General features: G+C 42.9%; 1 protein-coding gene across 3 annotated transcripts in view; it reads left to right on the top strand.

Moving 5' to 3' along the window:
• The window catches only part of CCDC22 (coiled-coil domain containing 22), a 942,388-nt gene that overhangs the window by 59,503 nt on the left and 860,386 nt on the right, over positions 1-22,499 (top strand). For all 3 annotated transcript variants that reach the window (XM_069645264.1, XM_069645266.1, XM_069645265.1), the window contains one exon: positions 10,101-10,202. In XM_069645264.1, coding sequence (XP_069501365.1) covers positions 10,153-10,202 — 50 coding nt within the window. In that variant the 5' untranslated portion in view covers positions 10,101-10,152. The remainder of the gene's footprint in view (positions 1-10,100; positions 10,203-22,499) is intronic.

Genomic DNA, 22,499 nt, shown 5'->3' with positions numbered 1-22,499 from the left:
CTATATTAGAGCACTTGCCAGAGCAGCAGCGGAAAGAAGCCATGACACTGGTGCGTGAAGGTGAGGAGGCCCCTAAACCACATTAACATTGCAGTGGATCTTGCAGAAACAGGATTCAAACGTTGGTAATGGGGTCGTCCTCAGAAGACCAGGATGGCTACGTTTCACCGATTTTACACAGGAGGTACAACATAAGGTGGTTGACATGCCGTTTGAGGGAGAAAACATTTTTGGTGACAAGATCGATGAGATCCTCAAAACAATGAAAGGAGACTCTGATACTGCTAGATCACTAACAACCTTGTAGGGCAGAAGGTATTTTCGTTCCTTTTGAGGTGCCTCGGGTCATTCTAGGTTCTTGTCCTCCAGGGACAGCAAAAACTACAGCATATCCAGATACTACTCCCGGGTATACAAGCGACACAGCGCAAACGGGGATCAATCACCTCTCAAAGAGGTAGACCGAACAAGCCCAGCAATGACTCCCTCAGGGGCACACAGGTGGGAGGAAATGTGGCGTTTCATCTCCACAACTGGAAAGCAATTACAAAAGACAGATGGGTGCTAGAGGCCATCCAGCACGGCCACTTGTTGGAATTAAAGCGTGCACAGAAGCCGTTAACTAACATAAAATGATCACACCCAAACCTCCGAATTCTACAACAGGAAGTGCGTCAAACGGGCTATCAAAAGAGTTCCTCATTCTTCAAAGGGAAAAGGAGTATACTTCAGTTACTTCGTCGTCAAGAAACTGGACGGAATGGCGTTCAATTGCGAAAGCTAAACAAAAACACAAAAAAGCAAAGGTTCAAGCGGGTCAAACTGCAAGATGTCATGAAGGCCATACAGCCTCACAAATATCTAGCAGCATTACACCTCAAAGATGCGCACTTCCACATCCCGATACATCCAAGACACTGAAATTATCTCAGATTCAAGGTCGACGAAAGTCATTCCCAATTTCAAGTACTTCCATTTGGCCTCCAAATCATCCCCCACAACGTTCACCAAATGCCTAGCATCAGTGGCAGCTTTTCTCAAAAACAGGACCACCACGTCGACCCATACCTAGACCTCTGGTTAGTTCGAGGTCCAACATATCAACAAACCACGATTTCTCTGGGACTAACAGAAGCTCTTCTCCAACAATTGGGATTTGCAATCAATTACGCCAAATCTTGCACATTTCCATCAAAATGTTTGGTGTTCCTTGGTGGGCAATTTCTCACCGACCAAAGCCTCGTCAAACCCTCATCCAACAGAGTGAAAGAATGAATAACCCAGACAAATTCCTTCACTCCAAACAAACAACTCGCAGTGCGCAAATACATGGCTCTACTAGGGACCATGTCGTCCTGCATTCCACTAATACCCAAATGCAGGCTAAACATGCGGCCAGTACAAAGATTTCTAGCTGCCAGAGGGTCCCAAACACATCAGACTAAATTACCATGACCCAGACTCTCTCAAACTCACTAAAATGGTGGAGTGTCCTCGACAACCTCTCGAAAGGGATGCCCCTTGTAGAACCCAATTATCATCTCACAATCTTAACCGATGCTTCCCATACGGGGTGGGCAGCTCACTTAAATGAGCACCAAGTCAAAGGCCTGTGGACTCCCGAAGACTCCATCCTCCACATTAATGTCCTGGAGCTGTGTGCAGTACATTGGCCACTAAAGTCTTTCCTCCCACTAATCAGGAATCCAGTAGTACAAAATCATCACGGACAATACCACCACAATGTTTTATCTGCGCAAACAAGGTGGAACATGGTCAAACACCCTGTCTCAAGAAGCACAGACCATTTGGCACTGGGCCATTCACAACAACATTCTGTTGCAAGTCTTCCACCTCCCGGGGATACACAACAAACAAGCGGACACCCTCAGCAGGAACTCGTCCCAGTCCCACGAATGGCAACTGCAGAACAACCAAGTATCCAGAATCTTCTCGACATGGGGTCACCCTCCTCTAGACCTATTTGCCACACAGGGCAACAAGCAGTGCAATACATTTGCAAGCAGGATTCCTCATCCCGGCTCTCAAGGGGAGGTATTGTTCCCATGTACCGGCATGTTCGCATAGGAGTTCCCTCCATTCGCTCTCATAAGGAAAACAATCCAGATGATACGCAAATATCATTGCAAAATGATTATGGTGGCACCGTACTGGCCCAGACAAACCTGGTTCTCTGACCTCCTTCAACTGGCGGCGGACAATCCAATCCATTTGGGATCTCACGCTGATCTCCTATCGCAGAACAATGGTGTGATTCTACATCACGACCCGGGCTCCCTCAAACTAACAGCGTGGCTCCTAATCACGTCGCGTACGGCCACCTAAACATCCTGCAAGACTGCCAGCGCATACTAGCTGCAGCTAGGGCTCAGTCCATTAACCTTTCTTACAACCAGAAATGGAAAAGGTTATGTACATGGTGTGCACAGCAGCCCAACCATCAACCTCTAGCCAAAAAACCTCAACAGGTTTTCCCCTACCTACTCCAAGGTCTAGCGATCTCCTCTATAAAAGTACACTTGGCTGCAATCTCTAGATTCACAAGGAAAAGAGGATCGCCTGCTCTCTACAGCGTCGGGTTGCTCAAACACTTCCTAAAGGGACTTGTTCACACTTCTCCTCCAAAGAAAAGAATTCCACCAGTATTGAGCCCGAATATGGTCCTGGTCAATCTCATGAAAATCCCTTTCAAACCTCTATCGACGGCACACATCAAGTTTGTGACCTGGGAAGTGGCATTCTTAATTGCTGTTACATCCTCCAGACGAGTCTCTGAACTACAGGCTTTAGTGGTGGCCCCTCTGCATCTCTGTATTTCTGATTCGCGAAGGACAAGGTAATACTTTCCACCAATCCTCACTTCATCCCAAGAATGTGACCATCACCCTTCCTAGATTCTTTCAAAACTCCACATCCCCACTGGAGAGAGCTTTACACTCTCTGGACGTAAAAAGGACATTAAAATATTATCTGGACCGGACAAAATCATTTAGAGTTACAAAATGGCTCATTGTTGCCTTTGGCCTCTCAAACAAGGGGAAGGCCATCGCAAAACAAGGCATCGCAAGGTGGATATCCTCTGTGATTTCCTTCTGCCACGCAAAGGCCAACAGGCCACTGCAGACTGCAGCTAGGGCACATTCTACAAGGGCCACAACTGACTCAGCGGCTCTCTGGTCGGGATTGCCCAACAAAGAAATTTGCCAGGCGGCAACATGGAAAGTGCTTCACACATTTACCTGGCACTACTGCCTAAAACAGCAGCACGCGGAAGCCGTACAGATGGGGCGGGCAGTCCTTTTAATGGCTGTTCTAGTAAGGTAAGCCCTGCAACTTCCCGGCTGTTTTTCTTGTACTTGCGTATGTACACTTCTCGTATAAGCGCAGAAAAATGCAAACTTTTCTAATCTTTGTTTACCTGGTTTATCTCCCCCTAACATGTATAACTACTATAAAATCTATTCACGGCATGTGAATCTATGAAAGATCCAATGCTGGAGAAGGTAGTAGTTTCTTACCTGTAACTCAATTTCTCCAGCGTTGGTATCTTTCATGGATTCACATGCACCCTCTTGCCTTCCCCTCCAGTCAAACATCCTCTACATGGGGGTTATCCTCCATCTTCAGTGGTTAAACTCTGAGGGGAAGCTGCTGGGGTGGAGCTATACACTCGACGTCCTGTTGGTGGGAACCAAAAGCACCCACAACAACGTCGATGGGACACTCAAGGCATCAACGTTTTTCTATAGGAAAAGTACTAAATCAAAGTAACCGGGGATTCAAAGCCTGATGACGGGGAATATTCACAGCATGTGAATTCATGAAAAATACCAACCGTGGAGAAATGGGAGTTACAGGTAAGAAACTACTCCCATCTGATCTATCCAAAAGTGGGTTCAGTGTGCAGTTAAAATCACCACCCCAAATGCACATAATCACTCTAAAGGGGGCCAGCCTGGTGTATAAGGAACGAAAGAAGGAAGACAGACTCATTGTTGTGGGCATAAGTGTTAATAATACACACCTGTCTACTATCTATAAAGCAGTGTACTAAAACCATCTGCCCCTTGCTGTCTGTCCGAACTTCCAGCATCTGGAAGGGCACAGTGCTCGCCACTAATATAAGAACCCCCCCCCCCTTGCATAGGCAGAATAGGTTGACCCAAATCCCATCCCACTCCACTTTTCCAAGCATTTTGCTCTGTTTCTCTGCTGTGAGGGGTCTCTTGTACTTTCCCAAACCCTACTACTTTTCTGCACAAGAATTAGGCCACCTTAGCACGTTTAACATAGTTAATCAGTACCCCAACATTCCAAGAGGACACTCAACAATTCCGCCATTTAACCATGTCTGTGCCCTTGTTCTCCCCCTCCTGTACACCCTTCCCCTGTGACTTCCTTTTCTGACCTATTGAAGCAAACCCATCTTCCCCACTCTTGTCCATATCCTCCCCACCCAATTACCTCTGTAGAATACCTCGCACTTTTGCGCCATACATTAACAAGCTGGTGTGTAACATAAACATACCACACCAAAACATAACTATTGATCTAACAGTACCAGTCTGCTCAGGTTTTACTGTCATTCATCCCACTCCCTTCTGTAGGACTTGCATCTTTAACTGCAACAAATAGAAACCAGTGGGGGATTCCTCCTGATCGGATCTGGTCTGTCCGCAAGATAGAAAAAAAGTATAAGTTCAGTGATGCATGTCACTGAGGTAGCTCCTGGTCTAAAGCACTGGTCTAAAGCACTATCTCAAACCAATGTGTTCAGGGCAAGGTACATACATGCTTCTTAGCACCTATTATGGTGCCGTCCTTTGTGTCCTATCTTTTATTATTCCTGTTTTCTCCTATGGGTGCCATTTTATGGCATCGAAGAGCAGCGCCTTTCCATTGTACAAGATCTTCAGTTTTGCTGGGTATAACAACATGTATTTAATACCCTGCTATCTTAATCTGTCTTTCGTAGGTAAAAACTGACTTCTCTTTCTTTGAACCTGTAAGGTATAATTTGGATAGATCGCCAACTTAGCTGATGCTTGCTGGATCTCTCCTCCCTCTCTGGAGAAGACCAAGATCTTTTCCCTGTCCATATGATCAGACTAGGTGGTGCCCCCAGGGGAGGGTTTTTCGTCAGTGATCTGTGGGCCCATCCAACCGTGAATCCCTGTGTCTGATTCCCTGGGACAATCTTTTGGAGTAACATATTTTCCACAAACTTGGTGGGGTCTCTACCTTCTTCCCCCTCAGGCAATCCTAAAATTCTAACATTTCTCCTTCTTGCCCTTCCTTCTGCAACTTCGTCTCGACCCTCTAACATGCGTACTTTCATTGTGAGATCCCGTACCCTTACTTTCAGTTCTTTCATGGTGGTCGACATCTCCCCCACTTTCTCCTTAGTCCCCCCACTCTGGCAGCCAAAGTCCATACGTTCTGCCTCCAGAGACCTGCATCACATTTGATCTCATCTATACATGACTCCATGGATGTTCTAAGGGCCACAATTGCATTTAGTATTTTGTTGTCCGCTCCCCCTGTGTGTGCTTTTCTCCATCAGATTGCACTCCTGGGTCCGGCAGATCACACTTTGCTTCCTTTTTCTTTGCAAAGGCATCCATTTGTGTTTGTTTTGGTTTTGCAGGTGGTGTCCGACATATGCCTCAAGGACCCTGATGTGAGGCCTTTGTGTGACTTCACTCACTGCGCCCACCAAAGTTATCACTGCTGGGGCACTCTTATCATGACGATATCTTGTCACAACTACACTGTATGTAGTATCCTTTGCCTCCAGTGCCTTCGCTAATCACCATCAGCTACGACGCGCTATCCTGGCCTTCCCCCTCACCAGTGGCACAGCTTCTCTTGGTCCTAGACGGAGGGCTGCAATGGGGCTATTATACGTGTCATCTCCAGTCTCCACCAGGCATCTTTGGTATCAGCCAGTTGTTCCCAGTCTCCCATGAATGGTGAAAACCCCACGACCAATCTACTCCGCCCGCAGGTATCGTGGCTGTGAACTCTTGGGTTTCTTCCTGTTCAGTGTCGCTTCGATAATTCCCAGCCTCCCCCGCATCCAAGTGCAAAGTGTGCCGCCTTGCCTCATTGACGAGAACGGTGTTCGCCGTTCTACCCGGTAGTCACTCCTCCCGATGGCCGCACCTATCATCTGCGGGCGTTTACTGTGTTATGCTGTTGCTGTCCATTTCGCACCTCCACCAGGCGTTAGCCTATCCTTGGCGACCTACTCCTCTGAGAGCCCAACTCTTAGGGTCTAATGGTAAGCATCCGCCCGCCACTCTTCCACACTCCATATGGTATGTGAGACGCTCGTCTTCTCGGAGTCAGTGCGCAGATCTTGCCACGGCCGCCATCTTAATTCCACAGGGACTGTCGTCCGCCCTCAGTTCTCATCTCTGGGCTGCCTTATTGAGCCATTCTGCTGTCAGAACATAGCTTCAACTTTATCTCGCCACATTTATGCACCAAGGAGGTTTTTGTCAGCACAATCTAATGCAGGGAAGAAAATCAATTAACGGATCCGTCAGGAGCTCTGCGGGAACATGGCCATTTCACATCGCTGCTGTCCACATGCCCTCCCCCTTAAATGCACTACTTTACCCTGTCTCTGCCTCACCCAGTATTGTACATGGGGCCTGCGGACGGGTAATGTGGTAGATTTGTTGAGCTCCTCTGTTATGTTATGTTAGCGGTACTTGTATAGCGCACCGTCACCAACGGAATTGGTCCCCAGGCGCTCTGGCGGATCTGTAAACGGGAAGGGTGGGTAGGGTTAGTCAGGAAGAGGGGAGAAGGAGAGTGGGAGAAGTGGTGTGCTGTTGGCATCTTCAGCTCAGTATACACAGAGTGCTGGGCTTTGGTGCTAGTATCGGATCGGGCAAAGGCCTCGAGTGCTGTCGGTGAAGTTTGTGTTGTGGGTGCGGATTGCTGGGAGAGAGATGGTTGTGTGGTTTTGTGTGGGTTTAAGTATGCAGAAGATTGAGGGTTGGGTTAGTGGGATTTTTATCCTGATTCAGGTACTTATGGTTCTGTTAGAGTTGTATACCTGTTGGTTGGAATGTTGCTGGTTCCTCGTGGGCCGACTCGCTTTGGTGGTGTTGTGCTGATCCAACTGTATCCTATTGAGTATAGTTTGGATTGGTGGGTGTGTATGAACCTGATCTTCAGGTGTGGGGGCGGGTGGTTGATATCTGTTCTCAGGTGATCTAGTGTGACCCTGGTCGGTTGAGGCTTTGAATGGTTTAGGGTCGGGGTCGTGTTGATGTGTTGTCCTAGTGGATCCGTCTTGGTGAGCTTGTGTATTCAGACGTTCGTATCCTTCTGTCCTGACTGGTTCTTTGGTTTCCATGGGGTGAATATCCTCGGGACTGTTCTTTAGTTGTAGTTTGTGTGGTGGGGCATTGTTTCCTGCTTTGTATTGGTGGACCGTGTGTAGTGATGAAACATTCTGTTTCTCACCCATTGCATTGGGGCCCATGGTGCAGTGCTTCCTTTCCCTCTCTGTTTTGTCCTTAAGTCTGTTGGGGTAGGTAATAGTTAAGGTCATGGTCCTCTTGATGATTCGTTCTAGTCTTTGTCTTAGTTGGCTGTGTTTGCTATCTTTGGTTGTATTGCGACTGTCTCCCGTTTGGTCCTTTGGTATGTCGTGGGATATTTACCTCAGCTTTTCCCATTGATTGATCGGTGTGTATCGCGGTCGCTGTACACTCATTGATGTTTTTAGTTATGTCGGTGCCCCTGTGGCTAGTCTTTCTAGTTATGACGTGAAGAGCCAAGTTTTGAGTAATTTCCTGAATAATAGGTGGTTTCTTGTGTTACGTATGTACTTTGGAAGGTCGTTCCAGGTTTTCGGAGCTTGGTGAGAGAAGGAGGATCCTCCTAGTTTTCTTTTGTTGTAGGGCTTCGGTTCCAGGCGGATGTCCATGCTTAATCTGAGCGTTCTTGTTGGTTGTTGTAGGCACAATTTGGCTCTTAGAAACTCAGCGCCTTCGTTGTGTACTGCTCTGTGCATAATGCACATTGTTTCGAAATTTTATTTCGTTGTTTTATTGGTAGCCAATGTAGTGTTTTCAGCGCTGTTGTGTGTTCTCTTCGGGGTAGTTTCAGAAGTAGTCTGGCTGCTGCGTTTTGAATGCGTTGTAGTTTTTTTTAGAAGTCGTTCAGGCATGCTTGGGTATAGGCTATTGGCGTAGTCTACTTTGGACATGATGAGGGCGATGATGATGGTGGTTGTTTTGTTAGTGAACGATAGAAACGGTAAGATTCTCTTTGCCGCTTGCAGGAGGAAGAAGCATTTCTTGAGGAGAGCGTTTACTTGTGGCTCTAGCATGAGATTATTGTCCATCAGAACCCCCAGGTTTTTTACAATCTGCGAGGATGCTGGGGTTGTCCCGAGTTCCCTTGGCCAAGGGATGAATTGGTTTTCTCCTCCATTTTTTGTGACGATCATTATTTCAGTTTTGCCTGGGTTATTTTTGAGGGAGAGTTCATCCAGAAGAATACATCGCGAAGGCAGTCTTCTAGCATTGAGTTTCTTTCCTGGTTGTCTTGTATTTTGAAGATTATTTGTGTATCATCAGCGTAGTTGTAGCAGGTGACGCCGTGGCTTTTGATGATTCTGATCAGTAGATACAGGTATATGTTGAATAGTAGCGGGGAGAAGGATGATCCTTGTGGTACTCCACAGGTGGAATCTCTCGGGCTGGATTTGAAGGGTTTCATCCATTCGGTTTCCCTTTTGTTTGTTAGGAAATATTTGATCAATAGTAGGGCGGTGTCTGTTATTCCAAGTCCTTCTAATCTCGTTATGAGGGTGTCATGGTCGACTATGTCAAATGCTGCCGATAGGTCTAGGAGTATCAAGGCAGTGCTGTTGTCCGAGGCTGTGATTTTTAGATCGTCCCATATTGAGAGTAGAGCTGATTCTGTTCCTCTCAGTGGTCTATATCTGCGTGTACATGCACTGCTACTTTGAATCCATTTTTCCAATCAATGGACACTTAACTAGCACCCCCCCCCCCCAGTCATGCATTCATCAGCAGTCACTGCACATTTATAAGCATTCATTCACTTGTCTCGCACATTCACCCATCTCCCGCATTTGTTCACAAGCATTCTTTTACTTGCGCATTCACCAGGTCGCTGTGACCCGCCGACCCCTCACAGATATACACAATCCTTCCAAACCTCATGAAACATGCGCATAAACACATGCACGTTCACACACACACACAATCAATCACGCACAGGCATACACATTATTTTAATGATTAAAATGCTTAACTGCTCTGCTCCAGACTGCCGCTCACACCACTGCTGTTCCAGAAGTCCCACCCTGCACACCCCTCAGACATGAAGGGTGCAGTACCAATCAAATGATTCTGTCTTGTTTTTCCCGAAGTAATTATTTTGGAAGAATTATTTTGAACCCCCAATATTATTATCCCTACCCCAATAACCTCCCCACCCTTTTTAACTTCTTACCCCCTTTTTTTTTTTAAAGTAAGTTTTCAATGAAAATTACTTTGAAAAAACACCAGTCGGCAAACCAAGGCTATACACCAACCGAAAAACGCTCCCTGAATCATGGTTCCTGGAGAGCGAGTTGGAGTGGCAAGAACTCCCACGCCCTCTTATCCCACGTGGATGCATAGGAATGCCAACTATGCAATATTTATGGTGCCGTACCCTAACCAGCATGGCTAATGGGTCATGCAAGGGTGGGGAAGCAAACCGCCCTGGCCATGCATGGCTCATTGGGCATGTGTAGCTGGGTTAGTCGACCCCAGGGGAAACCTTGTTTTTTCACAACACAAAGTCCAGGAGCGCTCCCTCAGTTGCACGCTACAGCTTGGGGCATGGGTTGTTCCTCAGATTTTAACTGGGCTGGTTTTGGCTTGTTCTTAATGGGTGGCGGAGCCCCGTCACCCATTTTGGATCACAGTTCCTCTGCTAATCTATTCCTACTAGTCATGTTCCTGAATCTCTATTATGGTTACCTCTTTTAATACAAGTATTATTTTCACTGACTTGTACATTTTGTTTTTCTTTTCCAGGTTATTTTGTTCATAGTTTGTGTGGAGACCTTGTTCTTGTTTCAGAATCCCTATGGATGAGGTGGATAGGATCCTGATCCGCTCTCTTCGGCTCTGTGGAACGTAAGAACACTTTTACTGTCTTGGGAAATTAAATCATATGTTTTCATGCCAAGCCCCCTTGAGAAAAATGTATAATGTTTGAACCCTACATTCCAGGCATGGAGCCATTCGTGGATGGGAGGTGAAAGGAGATGGAGCGGGTTTCTTTGCATGCCCAGTGGCCACCTAATTTTGATCAGAGGGTAGCTGGGGAGGTACAGGGGTAAGAGTCTACCCACGCCCACTCTCACAAAAAACTCAACATGTTGAGGTGCCAAGAGGGCCAAAGGAGTAGTTCGGTCAAAAATGTTATACTTTCAAAATGTTGGCCATAATAATAAAGAAACCTTGGCATTGTTTAAAAAAAAAAAAAAGTTCCTATGGAAAACATTTTTTTAAAGCCTTCATTTTCAAGCACTTGGGTGGAGTCATTTTGTAAGCTGACTCAGTTTCATGTGTGAAGGTTAATGCTGTGCTTTTGCGGCAGCAATCAAGCAAAAATCCCCTACTGGGAGCTTTTGCTTATTGCCGACGGACAGTAGAGAATGCCCAGCCAGTTAAATGTTCCCATCCGGCTGCCTATGGAACCTAAGGGATTAAATGGCTATGCCCCTCATAAAAATTATACGTAGAAAAAAAAAAACACAAGCGACTTTGGCTTGTCATGCAAGTGTATCCATCGACAAACAGTAAGGTGTTAACTACGTGTGCTCCCCCAGAATCGCCACATAACACTTTCAAATGCCAGTCGGTCCCGAGTACTGCCAAGCCCAGCACTCAATTTTCCTCCTTGCAGCACCACCACTTTAATATTTAGCAAAGATGGTCCCAAAAACTCACCCCCCCCAGTACACAGCCGAATAACTTGCTGTTTTCCCACAGCACTTTCAGATAACCCTGCAAGCCCCCTGACTGTTTTCCCAATATTGACCCCTGTGGTTTGCTCCCCCTGCACCACCGCCCCATAGCTCACGATTGCTAGTACATCTGCTCTAACCCCGCAGGAGCTCTCGAGGCGCTGGCTAGTCTAACTCTGGGAACACCGCTGTTCAAAGATGAACAAGAATCGCACCAGCAGAGGAAGCGTGTGATTCACAGGCTCCTCTCTGGGATCCAAGGTAGGTTACATTACTGTGCACGGCCCTTCCCCATAGTGGAGGGGCCAGCAGCAGGGGGCCAAGCAGTGTACCTCCACTGTATGTGGACACCCACTGGGCACACACCATTGTGCTAACACTACTACTGCATGGCCCCTTCAGGGGTGTGTGTGTCAGACACAAGTGAACAATGTTAAAACAAAAACGGCTTCCTTGAATTTGACACATACGTTGAGACTTCCGAAAATCGGGGCCTTCTTTTTTGGTGGGAGTAAGAGGGGGTGATATTTATCTGACCCCCTCCAGGGATTGTACAGTTCTGATACTGTAACCCAACACACCTTCCGTCATTTTGTCAACTTCAGAAGGATGTCCTGGACACTCCAAGCTGTGGCATGCAGGTTACACAAATGGCTAACCCAACCCCACGTGCATTTTGTGTGTGCAGTGTTTGTTCCATAGAAGTCCATATATGTGTGTGTGTGTGTGTGTGTGTATATATATATATATATATATATATATATATACTATAATATATCCTGCAGTAGCGGCCGTGTAGTTATGGCTAAGTTGCTAAATCATAGGAAGAACACTTTTTGGGCGGCTTATAACTTCGCTCCCCCTGGACGATTCCTCACCACGCTGTGCAAAAAAAGTATATGGCCCACTTTCAATTTGTTTACAAAGTTTGGTGAGGTTTGGGCAGGGGGGGGACAAAGTTTTATAGGGGGGTCCCAACATTTTTTTTCCCCCATAGACTGAATGGAGAAAAACATTGCTCACGCCTACAGCCGATACGGCTCTACGGATTATCACCAAATTTGCGGCAGGTGCGGCGGCTTGGTCTCGAAAGCCTGCTTTTGTAAATTTGGTGGAAACCTGTCCAGTAGGTTCTTTAAAACGACCAGAAAGCAGGTCCCAAAAAATGTGTGATATCTGTGTCCGGTCCGCGGACAGAACACCGATTGGCCAGTGGGCCTACGTCATGTCCGCGGACAGGCAATGTGTTCGCTGATTGGTTAGAGTGAAGCGTGAGGTGCGTCACGTTTTCCCGATGCGCCCGCCATGTTGGATCTGCGGATATCCGAGGACAGCGCGACATTGGAATAGAGCAGAAATCAAATTTTGGGGTGTGTGTTGGTGTGGAAGAGTGGCTGGAGAGGGTGGGGGAGTGAGATATGGGTCAAATGCTGTATTTGTTTAGGTGGAAGAGGGCTGTGATGTGATCGCGCTCACTGCGGTTGTCCGCGGACATATCAACCACTGACCGCACTACTGGTTATTTTATTATGCTTTGATGTATTAGTTTTGGGTAGTTAAGTATTGGCTGGAGAGGGCATACATCGATGAGTTTGTGCATTGGCTGCAAGTACTGTCTTAGTATGTCAAGTGAAGTGGATATGGTTTGAGGTGGTTGTGTTATGTTTTTGGGTTGTGGTCAGTTGGCAGGTGTTTGCTTGCATGGGTGTGTTATTCTGCAGTGGTTGTGGCCGGCCTTCGGCCATGCACCCAAGACTCTAGGCCTTGGCCACAATCACTGCAGCATAACGCACCCATGCAAGCAAACATTTTGACTGTGGTATGTGGGTTGCATAGGGGTATGTTTTCAAAAGTTTGTGTACTGGTTGCCAGTAGTGTAATAGTATTTATCGGACAGTGGACATGGTGTGTGGTAGTTGGTTTGTTGGATTGTGTTCAGAATGTTGGTACCGAATACTGTAGACATTTTGGGTTGTAGTTAGTGGTCAGGTGTTCGCTTGCATGGGTCTGTTATGTTGCAGTGGTTGTGACTCCAATCGTATACTTACTGTTTGCTTTGTTGAGGTTGTATACAGTTTTTTCATGGTATGGGAAATTGGAGCAGCCATTGTTTTTTCATTCTCTGTAATAAAAGATCACATATTAGTTAAGGTAGTTTGTAATTAATTATTGCATTGCATAGTATATATTTCTGTACTTTGTCGACCCTCCTAGTTAGTACTTTAAAAGCACTATGCTTCAAACCAGGGTACTGTGCAATTTGCCCAGTTCCTGTGTTTGTTCGTAAAATCATTGGGTCTGTGGGGAAAAAAATCCATGCAGGATTAAAAAAAAAAAAGTTCTACGTTATGGTACAATATTTTTCGGTGGTTGATTTCAGTAGGAGGAATTGAATAGGTGTATGGTTTTTGGTTTGGAAGTGGTGGTACTGTTGTTGTAATTAGATACCAGTTGGCATATTCTAATAGTTTATTTCTTGTTGAATTTTAGCAGTATTCATTTATCTGTTTGGTTGTTGCAGATATACGTAATACGTGTTGTAGGGTTTCCTTCGAAAAATGTATATTGCAGTTTTCTGGTTGTTAGATACCAGTTGGCGCATTCTAACTGTTTATAGTTTTTCACTGTTAGATAGCTGTTGTCTTATTCTATTAGTTTATGGATTTAAAGGTTATTGAAGACATTTTGTAGATGTTCATACTTAGATTAGTGAATAAAATTTGGTTTTAAGAATATGAAGTAAGCATTTACAAGATTTGCTGTTGATCTTTGTTTTAGATTAATGGAAGTATCATTACATTCAAACCATCCACATTTCTTTATTATGTATGCAGTGTAGTGACCTGCATTGGTTGTGGCTCCTGCGTGGTAGATTATGCCTACTGTTGTGAAGGTTTTCTTACCAAATGATACTTGTCCATGTGTGAATCCAGTCAGCTTGCAGTTGTTTTTGGTACCATCTGCATTGTAGCGCAAAAGCATTACTATTAGGTATTCACTATGTGATTGTATTTGTAAGGTGGAATGATTATCAGAATTGCAAGTAGTACATAATCTGCCATGGTTTGCATGTTGTACAAGTTGCTGGAATGGATTCACAGTTGGGTATGGATACATACACAAAGCGTTCATTAGGGATTTGTTCCTGTGCCACATGGTTGCAGAGAGTACATGTATGTTTCCATATGTATGAAATCTGGAAGATTTCATTCATGGGTATGTTTTTGTTTTCCAGTATTTGTTGTAAGTACATTAGACATTCTTGTGGATCTTCTCGTGTGTTTTATAGTGAATCTGACCATTCCAGCACAATAGTCCAATTCCTGCCTTTTTCCAGAAACACTAAGTGTTTTCAGGATTGTTGGTTGGATTTCTGTGAAGGAATAACATTTGCAAACATAATTGATCTGTCCAGTTTAAGTAAATGTTTTCAATAATTGGTGGCAATTGGAATAGAATATTGATTGCTACATTTGCATTGCATTTTACATCAGTTGTATTTGAAAAATTTAATGGACCAGACATTTGTTGGAAGTGTGCTTTGTTTCTTTGAATAGGTAGTTGGTTTTGTTTGTGCAGTAGATCCTTCTTTGGTTGTGGTCATTGATGAAGTATTAGCTTTTAATTTCTTTGGAGTTATGGTTTTGAGATCCTCTATAATTTGAGTCTGGACTAGTTTTCTTTACAAACATTTGCTTTTTGAAGAATAGGATAGGTTTTGAGATGGGGTGCGTAGAGTGCACGTAGTCTATTGTATTCTACAATGCAAGGAATATCAGCGTTTACTTTACTTGCATCAAAGTTGGCTAGAAATAATCCTTCAAGTGTACGTATGCGTGATAGTTCTACATAGCTCATGTCGTCTTTAAACACTGTGCTGCCAATATCTATCAATGCTTGATCTAGGGTAAGACCTTGTGATTTATAAATGGTGAGTGCGTATGCTAGAGAAAGAGATAATTGTTCTCTGCGTACATAGATGTCTTTAAAAAGAAGGAATCGGGCTGTTGCGCTTCCTATCCTTAACTTCTGACAGTTTGTCTAAGTGAATATTGACAAACTGTATGTTGTTGTCACATGGGTATGTTTGAAAGCCAACAACTGTACCAAGTGCTCCATTACCTTGTCCTTGCTCCACGTTGAGGTTACGTTTTAGCATTACTCTACAATTTAAAGATCATTTTAATATTTTCTCTAAACCAGCTGTGTTAGCGAGAGTTTTCTAAGGTATTTAGTCGTGCTGTGGCTTGTTCACCCATGGGTAGTGTCATACCGTGCAAGTCCAGTTTGTCTGTGGAGCAAATTTGAACTATTGGTTGCATTTCTTTTTTTCAACATGGTTTCATTGAATTGTGCACAGCTTGCAAGAGTTGGCATCAAGGACATACAGTTTACATTTTTGTGTGCCAATTGTTCCATGACATCAGTAGCACATGAGTTATGGCCGTATAGGTCATGGATGCGTGTGGTATTCAGGATACTCCTTGCTTCCTTAGATACTACACCAATCCAACTACTTTTCTAAATGTTTGCATAGGTGAAGTCTGCAGACTGACGCATGTTTTCAATTAATTCTTTGTATTGGAAATGTTGCCAAAGATTGACATTTCCTATGCTGCCAAGAGTTTTACGGCATAGTTTGTGCCCTAAGGTTTTAAAAATAGCCTCCCCTTTAACTGGTGTTAATTGAAGAAGATCTCGGAAAACAGCAATGTGTTTTCCTCCAAAGAGCTCTTCGTAGTCTGTTTTGAGGACCTCTTGTAATCTGAGGTGAATCAAAGCCAACATTAGGTTGGAGACCATGCTCACCTCATCTATTAGCAGCATTTCCATTTGTTTCAAAACCCTGTGTAGTCCCATTGCAGCTTCTGGAGAAAGTTTGTAATAGTCTAATTTGTTTTGGTGTTCTACTGGAAGGAGTAGTAATCAGTGTAAAGTGAAACCGCCTATGTTGTAGGTAGCTAAACCTGTGGGGGCAGTTACAACAGCTGACAGTTTGTTGTTTGTCAATTGTTGGAGGAACTTGCTGACGATTTTCTATTGAGAATGTTTTCCCTGAACCAGCTTGACCACATATAGCAGTATAGGTTTGTTGTCTTGGCAGGTACAAGTTTTAGTTTCGTGATGCATACCATGTTCAATTTGTTTTGTTATTTCTAGGGAAATGCAATGCTGTTCATTGTTTAATTGTGATTCGAGTATAGCAAAGTCTTCTGTAGACCCTTCATACTGGTACATGGTGTTTTCTACTTCAGTCATGGCTAATTCAGCCTCATTTGCTATGAGTGGCTGTCCAAGTGGTTCTCCAAGTGGTTCTTGGCTTCCTGTTAGAGAAGGTTGACTGCTGTCAGGAGTGTCGTGCCTGGAGTTCTTCTCCTTGTTGCTGTTCATTGTCTACATTGTTTTGTACTGCGTAAAGTTTGTCTGTTATAGTGCTTTCATTTGCTTTGAAAGCATCTTCATAGGAGACATGGGTATCTAATAAATCTTCTTTTCTCCATGGTTTCAAAAGTTGTAGTAGGGACATGTAATACAGTTCTTTATGTTGAGGAGTTTTTGATGACAATTTCATATGATTAATTAAGGTTCGTTTGGTAAGTTTCCATAGGCTGCCTTCACAATTTTTAGACTCTGTATCTACTTTTCTTCTCATCTGGGTTTAATATTATTTTTGTATGGGAAGTTTTGAGCTACGTGGTATAGACGCATGGTTTCCAAAGTGGTACTCCTGTTTGGGTAGCATGTGTCTAGTAAGTTATTTTTCAAAATGTCTTGGCTGTTGGGATCATTTTAAGCTATTGTTTCTATGTCTTCATATGATTTGAGAACTCTTTTTCTGGATTTAGCAGGACCAAAGCTTAGCCATACTATGTTTTCAGATTTTCCATACAAGGCAGTACTGGTTAAACGGTCTGCAGCTTCGTAGCGGCCACATTCTCTATGGGAGAGCATTTTTATGCCTAAGCTGTACAATTTCTGTGATGGTGTTTTGTCAGATAATACGTGGTCCTAGAGGTCTTTGACCCCTGCTTTTTCTGCTTTGGTTAAGTAGGCTGTGACATATCGTGCAACTCCAGTGGAATTGTCTGCAATGTATTGCACATCTCTATTTGCATTCCATAGAATGGCATTGATTGCATTGTAATCATTGATGTACTTTGATCCTTCTGTTCTTGTTATACAGTATGTGTTCTTAGGTGATTTACCTTTGACGCAATGTCTAACTGAAGACATGAAGTTGTTCACTTGACCTGTTTTTGAAACTGGTCTAGGGAAACTAAAGCGGCATTTGGCATAGTATTCCCCTTTGTTTTTATATTTGCACTGACAATAGTTCCCACACTTGTGTCTTTCAAATTGTGAAATGTGTGCATGTAGGTCACTATGTGTCATTTGTGAAGGGATTTCACAAGTGAAATATTTCTGAATGAACTGCGAAACAGTGGCATCACTGTCCTGACCAAATTTAGGAGCATCTTTAATCCACAAAAGCATGTGGATGTGTGGTGCTCCTCTGGCTTGGTATTCTTTTCTCCAAAAGAAGTGTTGCACTTCTCCGATGGGAGCCACTGTTTTATTACAAATTAAGTGTAGCATTGCAATAAAGCAATGATGGAAATATCTTGATACATTTACAGGATCTTGAGAGCAGAGCTCTCCTGGTGTTTATATATCTATTTGTTTTTTGTTTTTTTGCTATGCGTAGGAAATCTTCCCATACATATTCTGCACAACTTAATGTCACAAACCATGTGGGTGGGTCAATGGTTCTTATTATACACTGAACTTCTGCGTGTCGTCGGAACCAATATTCTTTTGTACCACGCATGTCTGCTAAAAGATTTGTAATGCTTGACTGTAAAACGTCATCTTTTTCTTGCACTTTTTGTAGTAATTGCGTTGCAGACATATTTTGAAAATTGGTACCGGATTTCGATGTGTGTGCAACTCCGTAGAATAGAGTTGCTAGTTCACTTTCAAAGAGAAGGTGGAATATGTATTCTACATTTTGTCTGAATCTGGGGTCTTCAGAATGCATTTGTAAAGAGAGGTATTCTGATGCTGTTATTTGTGTGGGTCTTTCATTGTACCTTCCTCCTTTTCCAGTGGGAAAGAGTAGAGGAAAGGCATGTGCTTCTACACTTTCTTCCCATATGCTGATCCTTTGGTTTGCCGTATTTGGTAAGTTTCCAGTGCATCATCTATTGTTTCTTTTTAGAGTGCAATGGGTGAATTGTATAATGGTCTAAATATTGGATTCTGTCGTAGAATGTAGAAGTTTAAATTGGCCAGTTCCTGATGAGTCTTAAATTATTTCAGTGGTTTCCCTCAGGTTTTCTTCGATGTCTATTTCTTTGTAGCATTCACTGTTGTCTTTTAGATATTGAAGGACTTCTTTAACTTTATGTAAATCCACTAGTTACTGCCCAATTCTTTTTTGTCTTTTGTAGTTACGCCATTTACTAGGATAATCAAAGATTGATCTATTGGCCGTTGCACTCCCAGAGTGTGTACATTTTCTTTGAGATCTAATGACAAATAAATACTTTGCCATGAATGCCTTCTAGTAATCAGAGGGAGGTAGTTTTGCTGTTTTTGGTTTAAGGCGTATTATTGCTTGAAATGTGTGCACTGTTTGAATTATAATGCTCTCATACAAGTTAAGTTGTTGCAGTGGTTTTGGTAGTGGGAATAATTCCAAGTTATTAGTGATAGCACGTGAAGGTATTTGGTTGTTGTCCGTTTTGCAGTGCAGTATCTGTAAAGTATTGAGGGGTTAGTAATTTCGTATTTGTTTTCTGCTATAAGATAGAGACCCAACTGGAACCACTTGGAATCTTCATTGTCTTCTATTTTGTACATTATGTCTACAGTTTTTGTGCTATTTTTATAAAAAGTCCTGCGGCAACACACACACACACACACACATGGTTTGGTACTTCAGCAGATGTGCTTTTAAACTTTGGTATTTCTTTTTTGTATGTGTGTAGTAGAAGGTTGCCACCTGAAAGTTGTTGCTAGTCTGTTCTAAAGATATTGAATTTTGTAAGTGGCTTTCATTTCCAAAATATTTTCTCTGGATGCACTCCATTTCTTTGAGTAGTTCTTTGGCTGTACCATTTAGAAGAATGTTAATTAAATTGGCCAATGCTAAAGCAGAACTTTTGGCATAGTACAGTTTATGATCCAGATTTCTTACAGTTGAATGGTGTGTTCCTATCATTTTGATATGGTGGAAGGTGCTTTTGCAAATGGGTCCAGAAATGCAGGCTAATGAATGTCCTTGTAGTCCTGTGTATTTTCGCACTGGACAAGAGTCCATAGTTTGTAACAGTTTTATTTTCAATTGGTCTTTGCCTTTCACATACTGATTGAGGAACTGGCGTAAAGATTTGAAATATTTTTTGCCTATGTTATGCATTGATGTGCATGGCCATTTGTAGACTGGACATATTGGTTCAGTGGAATGGAGAGTTGATGCTATGTTTGGATATATTTGTGTGAGCAGCATTTCTTGTTCCATGATGGTATTATTAACCTTTTCATACACTGCTATGTATGGCAATTGGGTTTGTTTGCGTCTGTTTGTATGCTTCTTCATTGAAATATGGTTCTGTGTTGGTGGTGTGACTCCACTCACCTGCACCGATGTTTGCAAAGCTATCTTTGTTGATATTCCGTTTGTTGAGAAATCCTTGTTGTAGTTTTGTTAGTGGTTTCATTCTGTTTAAAACGAATATAAATAATTTCCTTTTGAGAAGTATTGCACTGTCTAGGAGAGCTTCCAGGATTAGTTTTCTGCGGTAGGTTTCAAGGGTTCAGCGTGATTTCTCTCCTGACTTTATAAGGTTTTGAAGGACTCTGTGGCGGAACATTTTTTGTAAAATATTTTTTTTGGTATGCTTACTTGTGGCTACATCAAGATTTATAGGTGCAGTGTTAGCACTAGTGGTAGCTGTAGTCTTTTTAAGAACTGCCTGTTTAGTTTTACATTTTGAAAGAGGAGTCAAAGTTTCTTTACTGCAAGCTGCTTTAGTTTTGCTTAGTGACTGTATTAGCTGTTTTGTTTGAATTTTTTGTATAAATTCTGCTAGAGGCGGATGCCTAGTTTGTACACTTTTTTATTTTGACTTGCTCTATTTCTGCATTGCCTTCTACGGAGTTGCCTTTTTGTAGGCATTCTTTGGTGTCTGTTGGAGAAAAAAAGAAAGTCTGGGTTGGGATGTTGTGCAATGTATGTGTGCATTGTGCATGTGTCTGATTATGATGGTAGGCATGTATTTAGAGGTGTAGAGTGTTGAATGGGCTGTTACTTCAGGTTGGGAAGATTATTCTTGTATTTGTGTGTTACTATACTGGTGTTGAGATAATACAAAGTGTGCACCTGTTGAGGTGCAATCAGTAATACTGATTTAATGATGTAGGGTGATAAAATTGTTTGTTCTACAATGCTAGAATTTTAGTGTTTGAGTAACAGACCATTATGGCAGTATTGCACTTACTTTGTTGGATGCAAAGAGTAGGTTTCTTCTGGGTTCTGTCTTGTAATTCAGACACTGCTGGTTTTCAGGAGTGTGGTCTTCACTGCAATTGTGAAAGAAGGAATTTAGTACATATGTGTGATAATGTCACAGTAATTTCACTTCAAGAATAGATTAGTAACATTTGCAAAAGAAATTGTAGGCAGAGGTACTTTATGTGTTAAATTGCATAGCTTTGTATATGAATGGGGATTTTGGAGCTTCGGTTTCATTGCTAAGGGGGTTCATGGGGTTTTTATAGGTGTATCCTATGAGGTGCACTTTTGAAAGTATGTGTTGCTGTTGCACTGTTTAGTGTGGTAATAGATTAGTGGAAGTTGTAGTAGGGTGAGAAAAAAAGCTTGGAAAAATGTACAGATGGAAAAGGAGAATGTTGTTTTTGTGCATGTAATTCCATTACTTTGTTTTGTGCATAGATGTTACCTACATGAGAACTGGAAACCTTTCAGTTCTTTGACTTTATCCACATTCCTATTAGCACTGTTCTGAATGTGCACTTGTAGTTGTTTGGTTTTGCAAGTATGGCAAGTGTCAGGCATTCTGTTTAAATAAATGCACTTTATGTACTTGCAGTGCTTTTGTAAGATAAAAGCTGGTCTCCTGTTTTGTGCGCATTCTAGGAATTTATAATAGTGTGTTAACGGGTAAGTGGTTGTGGAAATGATTGAAGGAAATAAAAGAATTATAGGTTGGACATTGCAATGAGTAATATGGGTAAAAATTTGGAAAGCAGACAGATTTGTAAGTGAACTTGATTATAGGAGATGGGAGAAATTAGAGTATGCTTTTTTTGTAGATTATGCAGGGTGAATGGCAGGTACCCAGTTCATATGCATTTATAAAAGAGTTGCAAGTTTACTGTAAACAAAATATTCATACCTCTAGTTTGTATTGATATATGTAGATGTAGTTGAATCTGGAAGGAGAAATCTAGTTTTACAATAGTTCTCGCTGTAGGTGCTTTGCAATCACAAGACACTTCTAGTCAGAGTGATGAACAGTTCATCTAAAGTGCTGAATTGTGATGAGAGTTAGATGTAGAGTTCTTGGATGTGATTGGTGGATGTTTGTGTGACTGCTTATGTGTATCCAATGAGAGAGTGGTGCAGACAGTGATGTGGAAAGTGAAAAAGGGCTGCACCTGTGTTGCGGGGTCTGCGGACACTGCGGCTGTTGCAGACAGAGCGTGCCACATCTGGGGTTTCTCAGCAAATCTAGCATGGAAAGGGGAATGTGGGGATTAGCCAATCGGGTGTTGAAGTTGTTCTTTGCAGGAAGAGGCTGTGTGCGTAGTGAAGATGGCAGAGGTGAAGAAAGTGAGGGTGTTCGTTGTTGGAGATCTGTTTGTATATGTTTTGGAGAGGTATGCTATGTCTAAACATATGGCTGCCACTTTTGGTTTTGAAGGAGTGGAGGTTTTGTGGTCAACTGTGCCTGGTTCCAATACGCAGGCAGTGGTTGGAGCTTGTAAGAGTTTCTCCATGTGGAACAGTCCAGAGGTAGTGGTACTGCATTGGGGTGCTGTCCATTTGGGATACATCAGTGCTCCTACTTTGAGTGCTCTTGAAAACTTGGTTAAGGTAGTGATGGTGGTTCTTCCAAGTGCCAAGGTGATTTTCTTTCTGAAATGTTGCCTAGGGTAGTATGAGCCAATTGTAACGTTTTTTGTCCCCAGCAAAATGGTGCAAGGTGTTTGGCTAACAGAGGGATGTCTTCTTTCTTGTTTAGAGCTGGGATGTTGTCTTGTAACCATTACAATATTGATTTTGTTAATGGTGACTATTTCAAAGAAGATGGCATTTCTTTATCCATATTGGGAAATGCTATGTTTTTTCAAAATATAAGGAATGCTTTACAGAGGATAATGTGGAGACATTAGGAAGAAAATAAGTGGAAGAAAATAACAAAATGAAAGGTGT

The sequence above is a fragment of the Ambystoma mexicanum genome, chromosome 2p (assembly GCF_040938575.1).
Source record: "Ambystoma mexicanum isolate Mex_15411 chromosome 2p, UKY_AmexF1_1, whole genome shotgun sequence".
Classification (NCBI taxonomy): domain Eukaryota; kingdom Metazoa; phylum Chordata; class Amphibia; order Caudata; family Ambystomatidae; genus Ambystoma; species Ambystoma mexicanum.
Note: the sequence above shows the minus strand (reverse complement) of the source record. Positions and strands in the feature narration are given on the sequence as shown.